General features: G+C 51.7%; 2 protein-coding genes and 1 pseudogene across 3 annotated transcripts; 1 reads left to right on the top strand and 2 right to left on the bottom strand.

Annotated features, from left to right (window-relative positions):
* Window positions 1–3,496: 3,496 nt before the first annotated feature.
* Window positions 3,497–4,423, bottom strand: LOC309888183 (olfactory receptor 14C36-like; the record flags this gene model as incomplete). The annotated part of the gene is made up of 1 exon (XM_082780420.1): window positions 3,497–4,423. One exon carries the CDS (start codon window positions 4,421–4,423, stop codon window positions 3,497–3,499), a length of 927 nt encoding a protein of 308 aa, XP_082636546.1.
* A 7,040-nt stretch (window positions 4,424–11,463) lies between these two features.
* LOC309888182 (olfactory receptor 14A16-like) lies at window positions 11,464–24,866 on the bottom strand (annotated as a pseudogene). The gene is made up of 2 exons: window positions 24,541–24,866; window positions 11,464–12,100 (listed from the first exon to the last, which is right to left on the bottom strand). The product of its transcript is annotated as an olfactory receptor 14A16-like (transcript).
* Window positions 16,295–17,254, top strand: LOC309888134 (olfactory receptor 14C36-like; the record flags this gene model as incomplete). Its single annotated transcript, XM_082780376.1, has 1 exon — window positions 16,295–17,254. The coding sequence occupies one exon, from the start codon at window positions 16,295–16,297 to the stop codon at window positions 17,252–17,254; it is 960 nt and encodes a 319-aa protein (XP_082636502.1).
* Window positions 24,867–26,539: the final 1,673 nt, after the last annotated feature.

Raw genomic sequence — 26,539 nt, 5'->3', positions numbered from 1 at the left:
GATGTCTCCAGACTTCACGGGAAAAGGTCAGACTGTGGCACATGATAGGAAAGCCTGTAGAGGGGAAGGCAGAGGGTGCTGGTAGAAATGAGAGGCCCAACAGCCCTGAAATTTCTGTCCTCTTGGCTAGAGTTTATGAGGAAATATATTTCATTCATTGCAATGAGGCCTCATTGATTCCTTGCAACCCTGTGCAGCAGCTCAGAGGTGTCATACCACTGTTCTTCTCACGACATCACACTGCCCAGCCCATCCCACAGATCCCCAAGAAAAGCCCTGAGCCAGACTTTGGGGTGCAGGATCTCCTCTCCCGGTTCCAGGGGTCAGGCCTTGGCTCTTCTGCTTCACTAAAACCAACCAAGACTTTTCTCATCACAGTGGCTTTGCCTGTCTCTAATCAAGGCCTCCAATTATCTGTCCTAACAAGGCCCCGGGGAGGCTTTGTTAGTAACAGCTCTCAGTGGGGCCCATTAATACTCCAAGTCACTTCAACTTTTCCTTCTGACTTTACTTGCTCAAGCAGTTACATCACTCTCCTCTCAGTACCTGAGCGTCACAGGCTCAGCACCAAAACATACCATGGAACTCATTAAAATGAAGAAACTCCTAACATCTCTTCAGTAGTTCTCCTCAAGACTTCAAGCCTTTTACAGCTAATTGCAGAGCTTGCATGGCGTACTTAAGGTAGAAGATTTCAAAAAGCAGCTAATAAAAATATCTTCTGTTTTTAAAGGGTGAATTTTGCTGCATTTCAGTTTTGAGAATCATACTCCTATTGCTACTCACCAAGGGTGACTTCTTTGGAGACCTTCACCAGAAGAAAAATCACAGTCTGGAGGTCTGAAACCTCCACTGTCAGCAGTAGTCTTTGTTACTGAAACTGTAGCCCAGCCCAGCACATGAAACCCTTTCTAAGGCAATTAGGGTTCTTTGAGAAAAAAAATAATATCTAAAATTAAATTAAATTAAATTAAATTAAATAAAATTAAATTAAAATTGAAATGACATTTGGAATCTGAGAAATTCAGCTTGAATCTCAGTAGACACCTAGACATCCATGGTATCTCTTGGGTCTTCCGTGGAAAACTCAGGATGAAAACTAAAGAAAATATATCTTCAAGTTGCTGTAGCTGTACCCATGAGCTTGGCCTCTTTTGAGAAATTGTCCCTTTCCAGACAGGGAAACCTAAATTGAGTAGAGTGAAAAGAGCTGCCTAGTCAATAGAGTAGGGCAAAGTCCTACTTCCTGTGCTATAGATGCAGAAGGCAAAAAGAATTGCGTTGTGCCTGACACTACTCTGGGACGTGTCACCCAGGTCAGGCAACTTTACCTTAGTGCTGACAAGTCCATCACTAAACCACGCTCCCAAGCTCTACATCTACACCTTGGCTCTCCAGTCAATGACCCAGCTCATGGATGGCAATCAGGGAGTCTCGGTTAGCGCGACGCTGCCTCAGGTGCTCCACCATGGTAGCCATTGGCACCTGCTGTTCTTCACCCCTCAGGAAACCCACAACAGAAGGATTCTGTGGCAGGCCAAGCAAGGTAGACAACTGTTTCATGTCCTTCGTCTCCAAGGCAGCTCTGCCAAAGCCCCACCAGTGGTGCCCTCTTGAAATTTTGAAGTTCCCTCTCCTGATGCAGTCTAAGCCGAGGATGCACATAGGCCAGTCCCAATGGGGTGCTTTTGCCATTTCTTCCCAGTTAGACTCACTTCAACCTCCAGTACAGTTTTCTCTTGGGCTGCCCCTGTCACTCCATAAATACAGGTGGGTTCTACCTCTTTCTAGCTTGATGGCATTAGGGTACTCTGTGCACCCGTGTCCAGTAGAGCCTGATACATTTGTGGGTGTGATGTGCCAGGCCATTAACTATACCCAGTCCAGTAAACCTGATTGTCGCTTTTCTTCCTGCCTGCCCCTGTCTGGAAGTAGGACTCCTCTACACCTGCTTGTCGTATGTATTACTGTGTCTGGTAAACAGCCCACTGGAAACACATCCCACCATGGCAGGGGAGAGGGTGCTGACAGTGAGTGAAGGAATTTCGGGGAAGGAATTGGGGCCCAGCAGAGACAAGGAGTCAAGGCAGTGGGTGGGGGAGGCCAGCAGAAGCAGCCCAAGGGGTGGTGCTGCTTGTGAGGACACGTTTGTGGCAGCAGCTGGAGTGGGCAGCAGCTGTGCGCAGGCGAGGGGAGGCCAGGAAGCACATGCCAAGAGCGCTCCTGCCAGCAGAACCAAGGCCAGGACCGAGCCCAAGGGCAGAGGCAGGCCCAGGGCAGGGGGCTGCAAGGGCCATACTGAGCTCCCTGCCCCTGCAGCAGCCGCCCTGGCCCTCGGCCTCCTCTCCCCTGCCCCTGCAGCTCTGGGCTCCCTTGGCGCAGCCCTGGCTCTGCAGCACCAATCCCTGCTGGGAGCCCTCCCCTGCATGCTGCCACCGCTCCCTGACGCTGCTGTTGCCCTCTGCCGGGCACTGCCCAGTCCAGCCCAGCCCCTGCCCACCTCTCCCCAGCTCCCTGCCCTCTCACAGCAGCCCAGGCTGTGCTGGACCCAGGGCAGTGCCTACCGCAGGCTGCTGCAGGGCTCTGGGCATGGCCACCACAGCCCCAGCCCCTTGCAAGGCACCGCAGCTGCTGGCACAAAGGTGGCTCTGGGCCTCTCTAGTGTCTCCTGGGCTGGGGCCAACTATGGTGATGCTGGTGCATTATGCTACGGGTCCATTAAGCTTTTCCTGCGAGACCCATTGGCAGCAGCAATGGAAGAGGCTTCCAGGTATCTGGGTTTGCCATGAGTAGCCCATTGTATTTTTGTGGTGCTGTCAGGGGAGCCAGCAGTGACCCAGGGCTGCACAGTGCCTGCTGCTGCCTGCAGGGACAGGGATGCCACTGCAGAGACAACAGGACTGTCACTAAGGTAGACAAGATCTCAGGGCTAACCCAAACATAAGAGCACAAGAGAACAAACTGGAAGCCAAGAGAGCAGCAGGGAAAAGGCCACGTCCTGCTGCTGGCCATGGCCATGGCTCCAGGGAAGCAGCAGCACCAACCCAAAGGCAGCAGAGAGGCAGAGCCCAACGGGCAGTGAGGGGCAGCCCCAAGGGACACTGGGGCTGCTCCTGTATGTCGCAACTGGGCTCTTGGTCCTGAGCCCCTCCTGCGTGCTGGGGCTGCTCCCATGAGGACACGGGACCTCTGACCAGTGACATTCTGAATGTATTTCGGATGCTTTCCTTATTGTCTTTATTCACGGAGGAAACCTAGGTCTACAGGTACATGAGATGACTGGGATAAGGTAAATAAATTAGCATGATGATGGTTAAAAAATCCATTATTCAAATAAAAATAATATTTAAAAAAATTAAAGATGTTAAATAAAAAAAATTAAACAATAAAAATTGTTCCCTCAGTTTCCCAAATAACTTCTCATTCCAATTAATATTTTTATTTTACATTATTGATTATGACAATAATAATAATGAGCACAGCACATCTCTGATGCTTAAAAAGCATGTATAGAAACAGTTTTAATCAAAGCATTCCTGAGCTCCTGGTTCCTAACGCTATAGATGAGAGGGTTCATTGCTGGTGGCACCACCGAGTACAGAACTGCCATCACCAGGTCCAGGGATGGGGAGGAGATAGAAGGAGGCTTCAGGTAGGCAACTGTGGCTGTGCTGACAAACAGGGAGATCACGGCCATGTGAGGGAGGCACGTGGAAAAGGCTTTGTGTCGTCCCTGAGAGGAGGATATCCTCAGCACTGCCCTGAAGATCCGCACATAGGACACGACAATGAAGACAAAACAACCAAGGACTAAAAAAACACTAAACACAAGAATGCCAAATTCCCTGAGGTAGGCATCTGAGCAGGAGAGCTTGAGGATCTGTGCGATTTCACAGAAGAACTGGTCCACAGCATTGCCTCGGCAGAGGGGCACTGAAAATGTAGTGGCCGTGTGCAGGACAGCATTGAGAAAGCCACTGCCCCAGGCAGCTGCTGCCATCTGGGCACAAGCTCTGCTGCCCACGAGGCTCCCGTAGTGCAGGGGCTTGCAGATGGCAATGTAGCGGTCGTAGGCCATGACGGTGAGGAGATAGTACTCTGAACTAAAAAAGAAGAATAAAAAGAAGACCTGTGCAGCACAGCCTTGATAGGAGATTGCCCTGGTGTCCCAGAGGGCATTGGCCATGGCTTTGGGCAGAGTGGTGGAGATGGATCCCACATCGAGGAGGGCGAGGTTGAGGAGGAAGAAGTACATGGGGGTGTGGAGGCGGTGGTGGCAGGCTACGGCGCTGAGGATGAGGCCGTTGCCCAGGAGGGCAGCCAGGTAGATGCCCAGGAAGAGCGCGAAGTGCAGGAGCTGCAGCTCGCGTGTGTCTGCGAATGCCAGCAGGAGGAACTCACTCACGGAGCTGATGTTGGGCATTTGCTGTCCATACACATGCTTTCCTGGTAAAGAGCAAAATGCAGAAGAATGTTAAAACAGAGTTCTCTGAGGAAAACCTATTGTGTCTCTTAAAGCACCCCGTAACCTGAGCCTCTCTCTTTGCACAAAAATCTTTTGGCATCTCTCCTGCTTGAGCTGTGGCTGGTGCTGGCTGAGAGTGGCACTGGGAGCAGGGGCTGCTGTAGGCTGCAGAGGAGTCCTCTCTGCTTTACAGCAGGAAGGAAACAGGAACATGGGGGAAGCTCAAGTTCAGTTCACTGGTCAGATCAATGAGCTTTTCAGTGTTATTTCAAACAACTCATCTGAATGCAGAGTTACACAGGCCACTGCCCACAAGTCGTGTTCTAATCTACCCTGTATTTCCTGTCTTTGAGCCACAGAACCACCCAGCTCTGGAGTTTCCTTGAGAAGAAACTGGAGACAACTGAGAGCAGAGAAGCCCCAGTCCAAGTGCAGCTGGACAGAAACCTCACCTGAGGTGAAGTTCTCACACAGACAGAACTTGGGAGCATCTCTTTGAGCTCTACCTTCTCTTCTACCCCCGCCTGCCCCACAGCCCATGGGCTGCAGGGGAAGAGGAGGCCAGGGAGGGGCTGCTCCAGGGGAAGGCGTCTGCACTGCAGGGCATGGCCACGAGGTTCCCAAATCCCCCCTGCCACGGCGTTTCTGGCAACAGCTCCTTCTGGCCGCCTGCCCCTCTGTGCTGCCTGCAGCTGTCCCTGCCGGGAGCTGCTGCTCTGCGCCCACCTCTTCTTTCCCCCTGCCCGTGCTCACAGACCCCATCCCACGCGGCTGTGTTCAGCGCTGCCCTGCAGCACCCTGCCACCAACAGGGCCCTGCCAAGGGGCACCTCCATGGCTGCAGGAGTTACGGGGCAGCTGATTGCGAGCCCGGCATGGCCAGCCAGGGCAGGGTGTTCTGGGCTGACCGGGGGCACCTGCCTTAGGGCACTCCAAGGGGCTTCTGACAGACTTCCTCACCTTGCACTGCAACCCAGCAGGACTCTCAAAGCCTCCTGCATTGCCCACTGCCCTCCCAGAAACAAGTCCCAGCAGGAGGAGACCCTTCCAGGACCTGCAGCTGCATGGCCCTGCAGCCAGGCACTTACCTTGTCAAGGGCTGTGCAGGTTTCTCCTGCAGGCAGCTCTCAGCATCCTCCCACTGCCAGCTGCCTCCAAGCCCTCTCTCCTTCTCTCCTCTCTGCGTGCCAGCTGCGGTCAGAGCCCCCAGCCCTGCTGCGCTGTGCAGAGGAGCTGCTCCTGGGCACAGCTGTCTCTCTGCACCAGGGCCCTCCTGCCATGAGGTCTCTGTCCCACGAGCCTGGCCCAGCTCAGCAGCACAGCACCAGCCCAAGGCACTGCAATCACCCCTCTGGGGGCTTTGCTGATGAGCCCACAAACCTCAGGCACTCAGAGACAACTGAAGACATCTCTCCAGAAGTCCAAGTCCCAGGCAAGTTTCCTGCAGTGTCCCCCTGAGGGCCAGCACTCACACAGCCTCCCTTGGAGCCCGTTAGAGCAGGACACTGGAGGCAGTGAGGACAAGGAGACAAAGGCAATGTGAAGGTGACACTGAGGTGTAGGAAACCTGGATGTGTGTCAGCAAGCACAAGGGCCAGGCCTTGTCACATGGCACACAGGAAGGGAGATTCTTTCCTTTACAGGTTGCTCAGGGCTCTTTGTGGGGCAGTAGGAGATGGGGATGTGCATTGCCAAGTGCAGGAGAATTGTACGACCCCTGCCTGGTTCATGGGTGGGGGCGAGGAGGCGATGAGGCCCTGGTGCATTAAGAATAAGCTGTCTCCTCATAGGCCTCAGTGACAGTGACAACAGCCATAACCATGGACACAAAGACCTGGGTCCTGTTGGGACTTTGAGCCTTGCCATTCTCATTGCTCCTCGCCACATGAGGATGTCCTAGTGACTCCCAGACCTGCACCTCTTTACTGGCTAGTTGTTGGCACTTGTTTGTGCGGTGTCTCAGGGGATCTGAGCTGAGTCTGATAACTCAGATCTTCTTGGTGGCCATGCTCCTCATAAGGCAGCTCTGTAGGAAGCTGACCTGGTTCCTGGTGAGCAGGCACCACCTCTCGTATGGCATCCCTCGTGGTGCCCAAGCCCTCCTCCTTCCTGAGAACTGCTCACTCAGCAGGGTCCCAGTCTGCCCTAATGCATGGGGTTACTCTTCCTCTGATGTAGAACTGCGTCCTTCTCTTTGTAAACATCAAGAAGTTACTTTAGGTAAAATCCTGCAGTTTCTCAACATTCCCCCACACTGATGCTCCTTTCTGTCAGCCATTCATACCTGCAGGCAGATGGTTCAACCTTTGTATGACTGTGCTATCTCTGACAAGATAGTAGCATTATGAGCTGCAGGAAAGTTTGGATAATACAGGAGTAACCAGCTGAATGGAATTGCAGCACAGAGTCACAGAAAAACAGTGGGTGGAAGGCTGCCAGGTTCTACCTCTTCTGTGCTTCCTTCTCATGCATGCTGTCAGTTTGTCTGGAGCTGGGTCCTGAATGTTATGGGGCTGTGCAGGTCAAAGTTCAAAGGGCCAAAGCCCACCTGGAGCTCCATCTGTCTATTACTGTCAAAAGAGAATAAAGACTGCTTATAGAAATACTTTAAATAAAAGAGGATTAAGGAGAATCATCATCCTTCATTGGACATGGGGGAAATCTGGTAACGATCTCGAGATAAGGTAAAGGCTGAGGTACTTAATGCCTTCTTTGCCTCAGACTCTAGCAGCAGGACCAGATCTTCCCCTGGATATTTCTTCTTCCTTGTAGCCAGTGCCAATAATCCATGGTGCACTTTGTGGCATTTTTTTCTCTCCTGTTCTTTCCTACTACCAAAGTAAACTCGATCAGGTAGGAAACCACACCTGAAGTAGGCATCCCAACCCAGCAGGCTCCTTCATAGAATCATAGAATCATAGAATATCCTGAGTTGGAAGGGACCCTTAAGGATCATCAAGTCCAACTCTTGACCTCCTTGCGGCCTCTCAGCCAAGCAGACACAAGTCACCTCAGCAGCACCTTCCAAGTCAGGGGCCTGCTGCTGGCCTTGCAGCTTCTTGGCTAGACACAGCCAAGCCTTGTGCCTGCTGCTGCCCACTCATGGACTCAAGCAGAAGGGACAGGACAACCCATCTGGGCGCTTTCTTTCTGCCTGGGTCCTCTTGGGTGGGTAGGAAGAGGGGATCCCCCAGTCAGCATGCCAAGCAGGTGCCTTCTGCTGGCCTAGCAGGGCCACTGCCAGATGTCAGCCCAAAAGTGCAGCTCCCAGGGAGAAGTCAAGGGTGACCTGCCACCTCCAGACACAAGTGACCTCCCAGTCCCTTTCTGTGAGATGTTCCTGCTGCTGCCCCATCACGTGCAGAGACAGAAGTGGCCTCACAGTCCCTGCCACTGTCACGTTCCTCCTGCGGTGGCAGGCAATCCTGAGGTAGGGCTCAGAGCATTCCCACCCATCTCCTTATGGCCCACAAGCTGATCAGACCCATGGCCCCTCACATTCATCTTTGAATGCCAAGCAACTGCACAGCAGCCTCACAGTTCTTCTCCTGCACCAAGGGGCTAAGCACCTGAAGTTAGCGTTCAGGAGAGGGGCTGAAGGTGATGAGGTTAACGCACAGGAACAGGGGCTTTGGGTATTAGGTGTTCATGTATGGCATTAGGGAACAAGGCTCACCTTTCTGAGTTAGAGTTTAGGTAAAATTTTAGTGGAAGACTTTTGTGTGCTGCCTGGGGTGTCAAGCCTGTGGTTAAATTATTGGCAAGTGTTGTGATTTACGATTTTGTTCAGGTCTGCCTAGAAGTCCAGGGTTAAAGAGAGCCTTTTAACGTTAGTGTTAAGGTCAGGGATCAGGGTGAGCAATAGAGGAAAGTTAAGAGAAAGAGGCTATGGGCTGAGTTTTGACTTCAAGGGAATCTTTGAGTTCAGACATTGGAGTAGTGGATTCCTGTCAGGGTGTGGAGTATCATTCAGATTTGTGACTTAAGGTTACTGATTGAAAGTGGGGAAGGGTCTCATATGACTGTTTTAAGTCATGGTTACAGCAGCAAGAGCTTAACCTGAACCATCTTACCTCTACAAAATCCTTAATTTCTAATGGCCAAGCCCTTATTCCCTCCTCCAAATCTTACATCTCTCCTGTCCAGCCTTCTCCTGACCTCCCCATATCAGACATCTCATTGGGATCAGCTTTCTGGTGGCTTTCATGATCTCAGAGTATCCATCACACCTCTGTTGGCTGCTCTATTCCTGAGAAAAGTGGCACTTAAGACACGATGGAAAGGACACAAAAGTCCATTAGAGCACCCTGCACAGTGTGCCCAGCAGCTCTGCACTGCCACAAAAGTGTGGTTCCTGCCTACAAGTTTTCTTTCCAGAATGGCTCCTATGGCTCCAGGGTAACTTTTCCCAGGCACTCACTTCCCCAGGCCACACTACTCTTGCCCGCAGGCCCCACGTGTCTCTCCAAGCCTCCCCTCTGCCCCTGCAGTAGTGGCACCTCAGCGCAGCAGGTTGGTGCATCTCCAGGCTCAGGGGTGTTTCCTGAGGGCCTGCCCCGTGTGGGGAGTGGTGGGGAGGAAGAGAGCAAGGTCATCTCCTGGGGCATGGCTGATCACAGCCCAGCCATCCCGCACCACGGGCAGGCCCCTGCTCCCAGGCTGAGGCACACATGCAAGGTGGACACTTCTCCATCAGCCCAGCTTCACGCACAGACCTTTCAGCCCTGTCCCAGTCCCAAGATTTGGCTACTCCTCCACCCACAGACATACCCTGCTTTCCATTTGGGGACTCAGGCAGGACTTTAAGGATCTGCAAAAGCCATGGATTTCCTTTTTTCTCAGAGCCTTCTCACAAGTCTTTCTCCTGGCCCTCCCCACTGCCCAGCACTGCCTCTCAGGTGCCACTCAGTGACCCTTCAGAAGGGCCTTTGGGCTTCCTCAATTGTCCTGGTGCTTATTAGCACCTTCCTGGCTCCTTCCCGAGCTTAGAGAGAGTCTTCTTGTCCATCAGGGGCCCTGTACTGGCTGTTGGTGGGACGGAGTTACTCTCTGCAAAGCAGCCCCTTGTGGTACTGTGTTTTGGTTGTGTGACCAGTGATGGTCACCCACAGTTGTGGTTGCTGTTTTTGAGCATTTCTTGCACAGCATCAGGGCCTTCTGTGGCTCACAATTTGTGAGTTTTACTTGGTTTTTCTATTCTGAACCCAGTTCCTCTAGAAGAAGAGAAAGCAGGTGGCCGATAGGTGTTTATCTGCTGGATGCATGGAGCAAGGAGGTGTCCATGGTGCCAGGAGATGGAGGTCCGTGAAGCTGCAGGAGCCCTGCTCTCCTGCCTGGCAGATCCCCAGCACACAGTGCCTGTGCCCCGCAGGGCCAGCCCCGCTCCCCAGGCCAGCACAAGAGGCCTGGCCCAGCCACAGAGCAGCCTGCCCCGAGCAGGGGCCTGCACAAAGAGCTTTCCCTTTGCCCTTTCCCCATCAGTGCAGGCCCAGCAATGCTGCCCTGCTCTTCCCCAGGGCCATGCCTGCTCCCAGGGAGCCTTGCCCAGGGCAGTGTGTCTGTGCTAGCCTGGCTGGCCACTGCTGCTTCCTTCTCCGTGATCCCTGCAGGGCCCCAAGCTGGCGGTGCTGCTGTGAGAGCCAGGGGCTGTGGTGCCCTGGGACCCCCGGGGGTCTCCTCTTTTCCTGTGCTGCTCAGGCTGGGCAGGAGACCTATGTCCATGGGGATCTCTGCTGCTGAACCCCTTTCCATCTGCCCTGATGGCTCAGCAGCACAGGGCAGTGCTGGGCAGGGCCATGGGGTGTCTCTAAGGACACAAAGGACAGGTGAGTGCTGCACCAGACCTTGCCCACAGCACTTCAAAAAGCATATCCTCAATTACTCTGCAGTCTTATGGGCCTTTGCCTGCTGACTCTTCACCACCTCTTGTGGCATTGCAGAGCCCTCCTTTAGCCCATCGAATCCTCAGATTCCCCTTTTCCTTTACCAGACCCTTCTTTGGATGGTCACACATTTTATGAGGTTATAATCATTACCCACTGAGCACATTGTCCCTGCAGATCCCCTGACATCTCCTGGAAGCTCCAGATTCCTCTACAGGCTGCAATCTGCCATCTGCCCCACTGCCGGGGGTGCAGTCCTGTGCAGATAAATTTAAGATCAGTTGTCATCTCCTTAGGCAAGTTCTGTCATAATGGAAGCTCTTAGTGCTGCCCTTGGTTCCTCAGGGACCACCCTGGGACTTTCAGCCTCTGTCCTTCACTCCATGACAAACCCCCAGAATAGAGAAGAGTAGGGAGCAACCCCTTGGCTCCATTCCTGATAGCACATTTGGAAGAGGTGTCCAGGCTTCTGGGTTTGCCGTGAGCAGCCCCATTTGTTACTGTGGTGCTAGTAGGGAGGCCAGCTGTGACCCAGGCCTGCACAGTGCCTGCTGCTGCTTGCTACCACAGGGATGCCACTGCACAGACAACAGGACTGTCACCATGGTGCATGAGATCTAAGGGCTTATCCAAACATAAGAGCACAAGAGAACAGTGAGGAAGCCAAAAGAGAGCAGCAGTGACAAGGCCACGTCCTGCTGCTGGTCATGGTCATGGCTCCAGGGAAGCAGCAGCCCTGACCCAAAGGCAGCAGACAGGCAGAGCCCAGCGGGCAGTGAGGGGCAGCCCCAAGGGCCACCAGGGCTGCTCCTGCATGTGTAAGCTGGGCTCTTGGCCCTGAGCCCCTCCTGCATGCTGGGGCTGCTCCCCCAGCTCCAGAGGAGATGGGAAGAGGTGGCAGCTCAGAACAATGAATTTCTGATGGCTTTATTATAAGGTTTATCTACACAGAAAGCCATCTTCTACAGAAAAATAATTGACTTGTAGGGGGCTAGGAATAATATTTAATCAAATGTGAAATAATGATAGAAAATAATAAAACCGACATTTAATAATAGAAGACATCATATTATTTTCTTTCTGAGAATAGCTGGGATTTCTAATATTAGGCATAGTATTATAGGTGAATTTGCTGACGATGTGTGTATTCAAGTAGAGTCCTGATGGAATCCCTTAGTTCCTGGTTCCTCAAGCTGTAGATGAGGGGGTTCGCTACTGGAGGAACCACGGTGTACAGAACTGTGACCACCAGGTCCAGGGATGGGGAGGAAATTGAGGGGGGCTTCAGGTAGGCAAAGATAGAAGTGCTGACCATCAGGGAGACAACGGCCAGGTGAGGGAGGCACATGGAAAAGGCTTTGTGCCGGCCCTGCTCAGAGGGCATCCTCAGCACTGCCCTGAAGATCTGCACATAGGACAGCACAATGAAAACAAAACAACCAAATGTTAACAAAATGCTAAATAGAATTGCCCAAACTTCTCTGAGATAGGAATCTGAGCAGGAGAGCTTGAGGATCTGGGGCATTTCACAGAAGAACTGGTCCAAAGCATTGCCTTGGCAAAAGGGCAGGGAAAATGTGTTGGCTGTGTGCAGGACAGCAATAAGAAAGCTACTGCCCCAGGCAGCTGCTGCCATCTGGGCACAAGCTCTGCTGCCCACGAGGCTCCCGTAGTGCAGGGGCTTGCAGATGGCAACTTAGCGGTCGTAGGCCATGACGGTGAGAAGGGAAAACTCTGCATCAAAAAGAAAAACACTGAAAAAAGTACTTGAGCAGCACACCCTTGATAGGAGATGGTCCTGTTGTCCCAGAGGGCATTGGCCATGGCTTTGGGCAGAGTGGTGGAGATGCAGCCCAAGTCGAGGAGGGCGAGGTTGAGGAGGAAGAAGTACATGGGGGTGTGGAGGCGGTGGTGGCAGGCTACGGCGCTGAGGATGAGTCCTGCATCCAGGACTCGTGTCCCCAGCACGAGAAGCATGTGCATCTGGTAGAACAGGTTTAGAGGAGGGCCACAAAAATGATCAAGAGGCTGGAGCATGTCTCCTATGAAGAAAGGCTGAGCGAGCTGGGGCTGTTCAGCCTGGAGAAAAGAAGGCTCTGGGGTGACGTCTTTGCAGCATTTCAGTACTTAAAAGGTGCTTATAAAAAAAATGGAGAGTGACTCTTTGCTCAATCAGATAATGGCAGCACAAGGGAGAATGGTTCTAAGCTAAATGAGGGGAGATTTAAATTAGAAGTTAGGAGGAAACTCTTCACTCAGAGGGAGGTGAGGCACTGGAAGAGGTTGCTGAGAGACCTTAGAGGTGCCCCATCCCTGGAGCTGATCAAGAGCAGGTTAGATGAGGCCCTGGACAACCTGATCTCATGGGGGCATCCCAGCTAATGGCCGGGGGTTTGAATTAGGTGACCTTTAAGGTCCCTTCCAACAGGAGCCTTTCTCTCATTCTATGGTCTCCGAAACTGTACCTCAAGCATGACTCCCATCCCATCAGCCTTCCTGTTGTCTATCACCTGACCACAACAGAAGGTGCCTCACCATCATCTTCAATGCCATGTGCATTTTTCTGGCCTTTACAGTCCCTTTCTGTGCCACGTTCCTGCTGCTGGTCCATCAGCTGCACAGACAGAAGTGACCTCCCAGCCTCCCTCACAGCCATATGCCTCCTGCAGGCCCAGCACATCCTGAGGCACACCTGACCTCATCCCAGCATTCCCAGCCAGCTCCTCCTTGTGGCCTCTGATCTGATCACATACCTGTCACCTCACATGCCTCTTCCAATGCCATGGGACTGCTGCAGGGCCTCACAGTCCCTGCCCTGCCCCAAGGGGACAAGCAGCTGAAGTTAGGGATAGTAGTGGGGCTGAAGCTGAGATGTGCTGTGTGCATGGTGGAGGGCTTTGGGGGTTAGATAGTCAGGTTAATGTTTAGGGATTAGAGGTCACCCTCCAGGGTCAAGGGAATGGCAATTCATCGAGGGAGGGATTGGTGTTCGGCTTAAGGATCCTGCTCAAGATTTAGGATAAGGGCAAGCTTTGAGGACTTCAGTTTAGGTCTGGTGTGGGGGCTAAGGCTAAGGCTGGCTTTTTATTCCTTGGTTATGTTTTATCATCCTTCTGCTTGCCCTCCTATTAGCAGATGAGTTTGACATCTGTCATTTCCAAGTTCTGAGGAATGTCTTTGATCCATCTGTCCTTTCCAAGGTCTTTGAGATAGGTCTTATGATGACATCTGCAGATCCACTTGAACCTCTCTCACCCTTCCCGTACCATCTCTAGGCAACCTGAGGACTGACTGGGAGGATGGTGGTTTAGGAAAAGGCTTCATTAAGTTCTCTGAGAAGGGCTGTATTTGGGCTTCTCACAGACAGTGATGGCAGTATCATAGAAAACAGTGACACTCGTGAGGACAGAAGAGCAGGTGGATAAGGCCTTGGCCTGTCAATACAGGACACACACACACCTGAAAACTGCATGAGAGGGAAGAGGAAGATTGGATCCAAAATGTAGATTATGAAATCAAAGACTGTGAGTATCACCTTGGCACTGCAGAACAGCACCAGCAGTGGGGCAAAACCACAGAAGATATCTATGACACTGGGGCCACAGAAGAATGTCTGGGAGGAGAAGAAATAATTCCTGTACATGACAGAAATCCCCTTGTTCATGTACAGCTGCCTTCTGGAGTCAGACCTTCCACTTCTCGAGCCTTGCAGAGAACAGGGATGGCAAACAGCCCAGGGCTGACCGTAGGGCATGGTCCCCAGAAGGAAGCACGGCATCTGCAGGTGTTTGTGTCATACACAAGCACAGTGTTGAGGGTGTTCCACATCCCAGTCTCCATGCTGGTCATGTGAGAGAGGAAGAAGAGATTTGTGTATGGGTAGAGGATCTTCCATGTGTGTTACTGGGAAAACTCAACAAATGGTGTCTTAGTGTCCAATTCCCTTCTTGGGAAACCTTTTAGAGCATTCAGTTCCCCCCTCTCTTGTTAGGACATATTCAGAGGGGTGAAATGATCCCTGTCAGTCATGGCTGAGGTGTCCTGCCATGCAGTGGGAACACAATAGGAGTTAAGGGAGGGAAATATTTGTTCTCATGTTTGACAATCAAACTTTAAGAGCATAAAATCAGTCTCTCCGAAATTCATCTAGGAGCAGACAGTGATGACTTCAGTCTGCTTTAACCACCACACCCCAGCAGAGACCCTGCTGCCTTCGGGAGCTGTCAGCCCTGATGCCTTGGGGACACCTCGAGGGAGCCCAAGGACACAGAGCAAGCGATGCCATGGTTGGGTGCTGTGCTGCTGAGCTGGGCCGGGGTCCTGGGCACAAGGGCAGCTCCTGGCAAGCGCTGCAGACAGACAGCTGTGCCCAGGAGCAGCTCCTCTGCACAGCGCAGCAGGGCTGGGGGCTCTGACCGCAGCTGGCACACAGAGAGGAGAGAAGGAGAGAGGGCTTGGAGGCACTGAGGAGCGCAACAACAGAGGGCAGCGTATGGCAGGACACATCTGCAGGCTCTTGGCACCGTGAGGCTCTGGCAGCAGGGCACTGCAGGTGGGGTTGCCAGAGGGGTCTTCTACAGCTGGCACATCCGATGCCTGATAGCATCTGGCAGGGTGGGTCTCTCTGTTTCTCCAGGTAGGAGTAGAAGATGTTTTAAAGAATGGTATATATGATTGGATTTTTCAAAAGGAAGACCAAGGCAGGGGCTACCTGAAAGACAAGACTTTTACTGTAGCCTGTGCTTGCAGATACCTGCGGTAAAGTGGAGGCTGGTTTCATGGTAATAGGTGGTCAGGTTTGTACTGCAGACTGAGACTGCTAGAGCACTGCAGTGAGGGATCAATATTTCATCAATGAACTTCATAAAGTCCCTTCCTACACCTCAGCCCACAGACTACACCAACATCATCATTGTGGTCCTCTCAGGTTTTATCCTAGCTCATCTTTTGGAGCTGCAAATCCTCCAGTGACCAGTGCCCTGTCTTTGGGAGGTCTCTGCTGGCTTGAGGTGAGCACAGATCATTTGCAATGAGGAGGAGCTGCCTCCTCTGCAGGCAGAGCTGCAGCACAGGAGGGTCTGCTGAGTGTCCCTCTGTCCCTCCCTGGCCTTGCCTCCCCTGGCAGCAGCACGCTGGCATTCCTCCTGGCTTCTCCAGCTGGCCATGCTGCTGCTGGTCTTGTTTGCAGGCTGGCTGGGGATGGGGATTTCAGAATCAGTGGTGTGCCCTCGGGGTGTTTGGGGAAAGGCGAGTACGGGGACAAGGTGAGGGCTGTGGAGATGGGCACTTTGAGCATGCATTCCTCTGCTTTCAGCAGTGTTCAGGTTCTTTTCAGATGAACAACTGAGTACAACTTTCCTGCAGCTCTCATGGGCCAGCTGAGACCAACACTGATGGAGAGACTGGCTGTCGTCTCTGAGGCACACTCTGCACTGAAGGCACAGTGTCTTTGCCCCTGAGGATCCACAAGGATTTACTTGGAGTGCAGCAGAATGCCCAGGATTTATGCCTTAGAAACTGTTCTCATGCGGTGTGGCAGCTAGAAACAAAAACACAAAACAAATAATTACATATCTAAATCTCCACACCTCATCTCTGCAGTTGGGTGAACAAGGAGCAAAACTGGGGAAATCTCTTTGATATCAGCAGTCAAGTTAATCTGAGACTACCCCATGTTCCTACCATGTTCCTACCATGTTGCTACCATGTTACTCCCTCTGGCAGTAGTACAGAACTGATTCTTCCATTGCCACAGAGGAGTACCCTGCTCCCAGAGGCACTCTCAGGCAGAATCAATGAAAGAGAGCTTCAAAATATCTGCCTGGAAATGGAAAACCCTTTGGTGATTTTAAATGAGAATATGGAAAGGGTTTTCGTCAGTTATGTCTGTGGTACACTATCACTGCCTTTGTCTTCCTTGTACAGGACCTCATGACCAGAAATAAAAGATGTCCAACGTCAGCTCCATCTCTGAGTTCCTCCTGCTGGCATTCGCAGACACGCGTGAGCTGCAGCTCCTGCACTTCGCGCTCTTCCTGGGCATCTACCTGGCTGCCCTCCTGGGCAACGGCCTCATCCTCAGCGCCGTAGCCTGCCACCACCGCCTCCACACCCCCATGTACTTCTTCCTCCTCAACCTCGCCCTCCTCGACTTGGGCTGCATCTCCACCACTCTACCCAAAGCCATGGCCAATGCCCTCTGGGACACCAGGGACATCTCCTATCAAGGATGTGTTGCCCAAGTACTTCTTTTAGTCTTCTTTTTTGGTGCAGAGTTTTTTCTTCTCACCGTCATGGCCTACGACCGCTACGTTGCCATCTGCAAGCCCCTGCACTACGGGAGCCTCGTGGGCAGCAGAGCTTGTGCCCAGATGGCAGCAGCTGCCTGGGGCAGTGGCTTCCTGTACAGTGTCCTGCACACAGCCAACACATTTTCCCTGCCCCTCTGCCACAGTAATGCTGTGGACCAGTTCTTCTGTGAAATCCCCCAGATCCTCAAGCTCTCCTGCTCAGATGCCTACCTCACGGAAGTCAGGATTCTCCTGGTTAGTGCCTGTTTAGGTGTTGGTTGTTTATTTTTCATTGTGTTGTCCTATGTGCAGATCTTCAGGGCAGTGCTGAGGATGCCCTCTGTGCAGGGCCGGCACAAAGCCTTTTCCATGTGCCTCCCTCACCTGGCCGTGGTCTTCCTGTATTTCAGTACTGCCATGATTGCCTACCTGAAACCCCCCTACATCTCTTTCCCATCCCTGGACATGGTGGTGTCATTTCTCTACTCAGTGCTGCCTCCAGCATTGAACCCCCTCATCTACAGCATGAGGAATAAAGAGCTCAAGGAGGCACTGAGGAGGTTATTGCAATATTCAGTATTTCAAAAAGGAACCGGTCTTCTGCATCTGATTCCCTGAAGTATACCTGGAAAAGGCAGAAACACCTTTGTTCATATATTTCAAAAAAATGCTCATCCTTTTCAATATCATACCAATATTTTAAATAATTTTATCATTTCATTTTATAAATTTAAGATATTTTTCTTCCTCTATCTCCTTCTATATTTTCTTCTTACCCAAAGACCTCATGTAGAGGTTCTGCTAAGCTCTTTGTAACTAACTAAATAAAGGAACCAGCAGGTAGGCAGTTTCTGTGGATCTCATTTCTCATACAATCTTCTCAGGTACAGTAGTGGTTGTGGGATGAAGATACCTGCTGCAACGTGGTGGAAAGCCCTGGTGTCCTCCTTTGGGGCTGCCCTTTCTGCCCTGGCAGGCACTCCCTCCCTGCAGCCTTTGGAGGGGACCTCCAAAGCCCATCTAGCCACCCCCACTAGCCACGCATGGACACCTACACCAGGCAGCCCAGGCCCGTTTCCAGTTGGGTTTGGGGTATCTCCAGTTGAGGAGGACTCCCCCACTTTGGGGGAAACCTGATCGAATGCTTGGTATTGGAAACATGATCCAGTTCTTGATATTACTCACAGTAAAAGTGTTTTCCTGTGTGCAGTTCCCATGTCTTGTCCAATCACTGGACATTGCTGAGACTGTCAGAGGAAAAGATCTGATAGCATATCCATGTCTCACAGACAGCTCATAGCAGCAGACAGAGATGAACTAGACATGTTTTCTTGGTATTAGAACCAAAATGGTCACCGAGGCCTCTGTATTCAGTAAAAAGAGATCAAGGATGAGAACAGGAAGTTCATAAAAAGCCACCAGGACAAGGGCCATTTTCTGCCCCTGCAGGAGACTGACCCTGGGCAAGGCCCAGCTTGGGAAGCAGCTGTGTTGGACATTCATGGTGGGCAGTGAGCTGGGCAGGAGGCAGCCATGTGCCCTGGGAGCACAGGAGGGAAGGCTGAGGGGCACCTCACCGCAGCCTGCCAGGAGCTGCAGAGATGTCAGGAAGAGCCCCCGCGGGGCCAGGCTGTGCCCTGTGATGTGCAGGGAGCCCTCCTCTTGCCATGCTGCGTGCGCTGGCTGCAGCAGCAGGGACCCCCAGCCAGGCCGTACATGGGGCATGGGGCTCTGCCACCCGCCTGGCCCCGGGTTTGGCTCCTTGTCTTTGCTGGGCCCCACCTTCCACACTCAGATATGTCCCTTGGCTGTCGGCTCCCTTTCCACTGCCCTGTGGGAATACCAAGCCGGGGTGGACAGGTTACCATTAGGTGTGCTGGTGCTTGTGTAATTCACATGGGTGATGGCATAAATGCTGGTTCCTTCACCAGTGATGCACATCCTTCTTCATGTTAGGCCAAACTCAACGTCCTTCTCTCTGCTTTTCCTCATGGATGAACTGGATTAGGTCTCCTTGATTATTCTGAGGCACAGTGCAATGCTCTTTGCCTTCTGCTACTCCAGCACAAGATGGGTGACTTTCCCTTACTCTGCACATTGACCTGCAGGGTCATTCCACACTTTTTGCTTTCAAATCCTTAGTTGGACGGGGGCCATTTGCAAAGTGGGGCAAGCTGATGGGTTCTGCCTCAGCCATTTGAAGCATGCTATACTTGAGTTTTTCAGCCTGAGTTTGCTAAAGATGACTCAGGAAGGTCATCAACAGATGTTCAAGTGTCTAGTTTAAGTAAGGGAGAGTATCTCAGGTTTCCAGTGGCCATTTCAGATCTAGGTCAATCCCAGGACCCCACTGAAGAAGAGGTTTGTCTTTGAAGGGGTGTTCCTGTGCTGGACTGGGCTGCAGTTACAGGGACAAAGACCACTGCTGGCAGTGGAGGTGCCCTGGGAACTCCACCTGGCTCCACCTGATTTTCCCAAAGGGCTCCGGCCTCCTGCAGGTCTTTTCTGACATCTGCCAGTCCAGGCAAGTGCCTGAAACACAACGGGGCCACTGGAGGTTTTCCCTGGTTGCTTATGGACAGACGGCAAAGCTCTGCCAGAATACCCAGGTTTTTTTTCAGTACTTGAATAATAAAGCAACAACTCATCAGCTCAAAAGACTCAATCCTTTCTGTAAAATGTCTCATGTGAAGTGTAATTTCTATCATGAAGAAATGTGATTTTTCAGGATGCATATTCATCCCAGGAGAAGAAATACTGGTGTTCACCTGTAGTTGCATTGGTATCGCTTTTCTATCATGGTGTGCTCCCTCCCTCATCTTCCAGGCACAAAACTCATCTTGATTACATAGACCCTGCTGAATGTCCCCTTTCCAGATGCCTGTCTGGATCTATGCACTTCCCATCATTCTCCTGGTTTGCCCTCCTCTTACCGTTTAATCATTCAGACCACTCTCAGTGACCCAGTTGCTGCTTGGAGTTTCAGTGAGTTCAAGGTCGCCCATCTCTCAGCAGTTTGTCCAATGGTTTCGTTAGTAAGACCCTCATTGTTTATCATTAGTATGATTAGGATTAATATTAACACAATATGGATTAATATTAACAAAATTACTTAAATCACTGAAAAATACATCATGTACAGTCATCCTTTTGGTAAAGTAAACATCACTGGAGGCAACAAAATAAGGAACTTGAACATTTTTTATTTTTTTATTTTTAAATTCCAGCATGATTTCCTGTTGTTTGTTTTGAAATAGGAAAACTCCTGTTCTTCCTACCTATGCAGGGCTTCAAAAAAGAAACCTTAGACCAATATAACCAGGAGAATGATCACAGAATCACAGAATTTTCTAGGTTGGAAGAAACCTCAAGATCATCGAGTCCAACCTCTGACCTAGCGCTAACAGTCACCACTAAACCATTTCCCTAAGCTCTACATCTAAACATCTTTTGAAGACTTCCAGGGATGGTGACTCCACCACTTCCCTGGGCAGCCTGTTCCAGTGCCTCACAACCCTTTCAGTGAAGAAGTTCTTCCTAACATCTAACCTAAAACTCCCCTGGCTCAACTTAAGCCCATTCCCCCTCGTCCTGTCACCAGGCACGTGGGAGAACAGGCCAACCCCCACCTCGCTACAGCCTCCCTTGAGGTACCTATAGAGAGCGATAAGGTTGCCCCTGAGCCTCCTCTTCTCCAGGCTGAACAAGCCCAGCTCCCTCAGCCGCTCCTCGTAGGACTTGTTCTCCAGGCCCCTCACCAGCTTCATCGCCCTTCTCTGCACCTGCTCAATCACCTCGATGTCCTTCTTGTAGCGAGGGGCCCAAAACTGAACACAGTACTCGAGGTGCGGCCTCACCAGAGCTGAGTACAGGGGGACGATCACCTCCCTAGCCCTGCTGGCCACACTGTTCCTGATACAAGCCAGGATGCTGTTGGCCTTCTTGGCCACCTGAGCACACTGCTGCCTCATATTCAGCCGACTATCCACCATCACTCCCAGGTCCTTCTCTGCCTGGCACCTCTCCAACCACTCATCTCCCAGCCTGTAGCTCTGCTTGGGGTTATTGTGCCCCAGGTGCAGGACCCCGCACTTGGCCTTGTTGATCTTCATGCAGTTGACCTCAGCCCATCGGTGCAGCCTATCCAGATCCTCCTGCAGAGCTTTCCTACCCTCGAGCAGATCGACACACGCACCTAGCTTGGTGTCATCTGCAAACTTACTGAGGGTGCACTCAATGCCCTCGTCCAGATCATCAATGAAGATATTAAAGAGGACTGGCCCCAGCACCGAGCCCTGGGGGATGCCACTAGTGACTGGCCTCCAACTGGATTTGACTCCATTTACCACGACTCTTTGGGCCCGGCTATCCAGCCAGTTTCTAACCCAACGAAGCGTGCGCCAGTCCAAGCCAAGAGCAGCCAGTTTCTTGAGGAGAATGCTGTGGGAAACGGTGTCAAAAGCCTTACTGAAGTCAAGGTAGACCACATCCACAGCCTTTCCCTCGTCCACCCAGCGCGTCACTTTGTCATAGAAGGAGATCAGGTTCGTCAAGCAGGACCTGCCTTTCATAAACCCATGCTGACTGGGCCTGATCGCCTGCTTGCCCTGCAAGTGCTGCGTGATGACTCTCAGGAGGATCTGCTCCATGAGCTTCCCTGGTACTGAGGTCAAACTGACAGGCCTGTAGTTTCCCAGGTCTGCCCTCCGGCCCTTCTTGTAGATGGGTGTCACGTTTGCTAGCCACCAGTCAACTGGGACCTCCCCCAATAGCCAGGACTGCTGATAAATGATGGACAGTGGCTTGGCCAGCTCCTCTGCCAGTTCTCTCAGTACCCTTGGGTGGATCCCATCCAGCCCCATCGACTTGTGCACATCCAAGTGCCATAGCAGGACACCAACCAGTTCTTCATGGATAGTGAGGGCCACATCCTGCTCCCCATCCCCTTCCACCAGCTCAGGGTACTGAGTATCCAGAGAACAACCGGTATTGCCGCTAAAGACTGAGGCAAAGAAGGCATTGAGCACCTCCGCCTTTTCCTCATCTCTTGTAACTAAATTTCCCCCGCCATCCAGTAAAGGATGGAGATTCTCCTTAGTCCTCCTTTTTGCGTTGATGTGTTTATAGAAACGTTTTTTGTTATCTTTAACGGCAGTAGCCAGATTGAGCTCCAGATGGGCTTTGGCCTTCCTTATTTTGTCCCTGCACAGCCTTGCTACGTCCTTATAGTCCTCCCTAGTGGCCTGCCCACTTTTCTAAAGATTATAAACCCTCTTTTTTCTCCTAAGATCAAGCCACAATTCTCTGTAGAGCCAGGCTGGTCTTCTTCCCCGCCAGCTCGTCTTTGGGCATGTGGGGACAGACCGTTCCTGCGCCATTAAGATTTCCCTCTTGAAGAGCGCCCAGCCTTCCTGGACCCCTCTGCCCTTCAGAACCACCTCCCAACTAGTGTTCTTAGGACTCTACCAACTAGTGTCCTGAGCAGCTCAAAGTCAGCCCTCCGAAAGTCCAATACAGCGGTTTTACTGGTCCCCTTCCTGGCCTCACCAAGAATAGTGAACTCCACCATTTCGTGGTCACTCTGCCCAAGACAGCTCCCGACAATCACATCCTCCACCAGTCCTTCTCTGTTTGTGAAGAGAAGGTCTAGTGGGGCACCACCCCTGGTAGGTTCACTAACCAGCTGCGTCAGGAAGCTATCTTCCACTCTCTCCAGAAACCTCCTAGACTGCTTTCTCAGGGCTGTGTTGTGCTTCCAGGATATGTCAGGGAAGTTGAAGTCCCCCATGAGTACAAGCGCTGAAGATTTCGCAACCTCTGTCAGCTGCCTGTAGAACTCCTCATCCGTCTCCTCATCCTGGTTTGGTGGTGTTATAAATGGCTCAGGATTCAAATTAGGATTAAATAAAAAAAAGAAAAAAAGTATTTATTAAAAGAATATAAAGGAATAGAGGTAAGCAAACAGCGCTGGGTGCACCGGGAGTCTCCGCTCCACCAGGACGCACACCAGTTACATCAAGCAGCTGATTTTTATGCTCCTAGACTAATACATATTCATTACTACTTCTAAAAAAAACAGGTTATTATAATTAGCTTCCGGGGTGCAGTCCCTCCTAATGGAGCATGCGCAGTCTCCTCTGGGGGTCTCTTCTGGGGGTCTCTAGGGGTCTTTCATGCTGAGGGCTCGTAGCCTTCCTCTCCCCTTTGTACTCACTCGGCACCATGCCAAGTTTACAGAACATTCTCTGCAGGTCTTGTCTCCCAGCCGTCCTTCAGCTTCTTTTTCCTTCCTCTTAATCTCTCGGCCCCCCTAACCAGATACCAAAGATCCGCATAGTATCCCATAACAGTCACTAGTTGTTATCAGTTGTTCTGAAACTCCCAGACATGAAACACAAACAGCTTTCTTATTTGACGCTTCACGAGTAATTAAAACATTCTTCCCCAGCCGTTCACAGACACATCTATAGCAGTGTTAAGTTAATCTCGAAGAAGACAGGAAAAAAGACTGTAAGTGTTAGAAATAGAAGTCCGGAATAACAAAAGCAAACAGGTTCATAAATTTAAGGAGTGTTTTCTGAAGACGTGATAAATTGACTAGAATGAGGGGGAGACTGGGACACACTGCATCTGTGGTTCAAGAATTAAATTGCCAGTGCAGGGCCCAGAGGCAGACAGGATTCAAACAGAATTGTTCTTTATGGACACGAATTGTTAAAACATTCCTCACAGGCTGTCTATAGCAGATGCCGACCAGGACACTAGCCTTGTTTTCCCTGCCGATCCTAACCCAAAGGGACTCGACCTTGTCATTCCCAGCCTTGAGTTCTATAACCTCGAAAGACTCTCTAATATAGAGAGCCACACCACCACCCCTTCTGTTCTGCCTGTCCCTTCTAAAGAGCTTATAGCCAGGCATTGCAGCACTCCAGTCATGAGACTGGTCCCACCACATCTCCGTGATGACAACCAAGTCGTAGCCTGCCTGCCGCACGATGGCTTCCAGCTCCTCCTGTTTGTTACCCATGCTGCGTGCATTGGTGTAGATGCACTTCAGCTGGGCCATTGCCTTATCCTCCGGCCTTGCCATTGTTCCCCCTGGCACAGCCCCAACAATCCTTGCTTCAGCCCCATCCCCCTTCCTTCCTAGTTTAAAGCCCTCTCAATGAGCCCTACCAGCTCCTGGCCCAGGATCCTTTTTCCCCTAAAAGATAGGGACCCGTCTGCGGCCATCAGGCCAGGTGCTGAGTAAAGTGCCCCATGATCGAAAAACCCAAGATTTCTGCGTTGGCACCAGCCCCGGAGCCACGTGTTTAACAGGTGGGCTTTCCGTGCCCTCTCTGTACCCCTCCCTGCCACCGTAGGGATGGATGAAAACACCACCTGTACTCCTGCTCCATCCACTAACCAACCCAGCCCCCTAAAGTCTCGTTTGATAACCTTCAGGCTTCTCTCTTCAATGTTGTCACTGCCCGCCTGGACTATCAAAAGAGGATAATAATCAGAGGGGCGTACCAGGTTGGGAAGCTTTGTGCTGGCACTGCTCAGAGGGCATCCTCACCACTGCCCTGAAGATCTGAACATATGAAAAAACAATGTAAACAAAACAACCAAATGCTAAAGAAAGACTAAACACAAGTGCCCCAACTTCCCTGAGGTAGGCAACTGAGCAGGAGAGCTTGAGGATCTGGAAGATTTCACAGAAGAACTGGTCCACAGCATTGCCGTGGAAGAAGGGCAGGGAAAATGTGTTGGCCGTGTGCAGGACAGCATTGAGAAAGCCACTGCCCCAGGCAGCTGCTGCCATCTGGGCAAAAGCTCTGCTGCCCACGAGGCTCCCGTAGTGCAGGGGCCTACAGATGGCAATGTAGCAGTCATACGACATGGCGGTGAGGAGATAATACTCTGAGCTAAACAAGAAGAATAAAAAGAAGACCTGTGCAGCATATCCTTGATAGGAGATGGCCCTGGTGTACCAGAGGACATTGGCCATGGCTTTGGGCAGAGTGGTGGAGATGCAGCCCAGGTCGAGGAGGGCAAGATTGAGGAGGAAGAAGTACATGGGGGTGTGGAGGTGGTGGTGGCAGGCTACGGCACTGAGGATGAGGCCGTTGCCCAGGAGGGCAGCCAGGTAGATGCCCAGGAAGAGCGCGAAGTGCAGGAGCTGCAGCTCGCGTGTGTCTGCGAATGCCAGCAGCAGGAACTCGCTCACAGAGCTGCTGTTCATCATTCTCTGACCTAGAAAATGGCTGTCTGTGGAAGAGGAGAAGGCAGAGCAAAGTTAGAAAAGACTACTTAAACTAAAACCTATTACAAGCCTAAGAGCACCCCCAGCCCAAGTCCCTCTTTTTGCAGCAGAACCTCAAAGACTCTCAAAGCCTACTGCATTGCTCACTGCCCCCCCAGAAAAAAGACCCAGCAGGAGACCTTTCCAGGACCTGCAGCTGCATGGCCCTGCAGCCTGACACTCACCTTGTCAAGGGCTGTGCAGGTTTCTCCTGCAGGCAGCTCTCAGCATCCTCCCACTGCCAACTGCCTTCAGCCCCTCTCTCCTTTCCTTCTCTCTGTGTCTGTGCCTCTGTGTCTCTTTGCTGCTGCTCTGTGCAGAGGAGCTGCTCCTGGGCACAGCTGTCTCTCTGCACCACGGCCCTCTTGCCACGAGCTCTCTCTGTCCCATGAGCCCAGGCCAGCTCAGCAGCACAGCACCAGCCCAAGGCACTGCAATCCCCCCTCTGGGGGCTTTGCTGATGAGCCCACGAACCTCAGGCACTCAGAGACCATTGAAGACATCTCTCCAGAAGTGCAAGCAGAGGCAAGTTTCCTGCAGTGTCCCCCTGAGGGCCAGCACTGACACAGCCTCCCTTGGAGCTCGTTAGAGCAGAACCCTGGAGGCAGTGAGGACAAGGAGACAAAGGCAATGTGAAGGTGACACTGATGTGTAGGAAAATTGGATGTGTGTCACCAAGCACAAGGGCCAGGCCTTGACCATTGTCCTCTAGGAATGGAGATCCTTTCTCTTCACACACTGCTCAGGGCTCTTTATGGGGCAGTAGGAGATGGGAATGTGCATGGCCAAGTGCAGGAGAATGGTACGACCCCTGCTTGCTTCATGGGTGGGGGCGAGGAGGCGATGAGGCCCTGGTGCATTAAGAATAAGCTGTCTCCTCATAGGCCTCAGTGACAGTGACAACAGCCATAACCATGGACACAAAGACCTGGGTCCTGTTGGGACTTTGAGTCTTGCTATTCTCATTGCTCCTCGCCACATGAGGATGTCCTAGTGACTCCCAGACCTGCACCTCTTTACTGGCTAGTTGTTTTCACTGTTTGTGTGGTGTCTCAGGGGATCTGAGCTGAGTCTGATAACTCAGATCTTCTTGGTGGCCATGCTCCTCATAAGGCAGCTCTGTAGGAAGCTGACCTGGTTCCTGGTGAGCAGGCACCACCTCTCGTATGGCATCCCTCGTGGTGCCCAAGCCCTCCTCCTTCCTGAGAACTGCTCACTCAGCAGGGTCCCAGTCTGCCCTAATGCATGGGGTTACTCTTCATCTGATGTAGAACTGCGTCCTTCTCTTTGTAAACATCAAGAAGTTACTTTAGGTAAAATCCTGCAGTTTCTCAACATTCCCCCACACTGATGCTCCTTTCTGTCAGCCATTCATACCTGCAGGCAGATGGTTCAACCTTTGTATGACTGTGCTATCTCTGACAAGATAGTAGCATTACGAGCATTATGAACGTTTGGATAATACAGGAGTAACCAGTTGAATGGAACTGTATCACAGAGTCACAGAAAAACAGTGGGTGGAAGGCTGCCAGATTCTACTTTTTCTGTTCTTCCTTCTCATGCATGCTGTCAGTTTGTCTGGAGCTGTGTCCTGAATGTTATGGGGCTGTGCAGGT

The sequence above is a fragment of the Aythya marila genome (assembly GCF_965140915.1).
Source record: "Aythya marila genome assembly, chromosome: 28".
NCBI classification, from domain to species: Eukaryota; Metazoa; Chordata; class Aves; order Anseriformes; family Anatidae; genus Aythya; species Aythya marila.
This window is presented reverse-complemented; position numbering and strand designations above follow the sequence as displayed.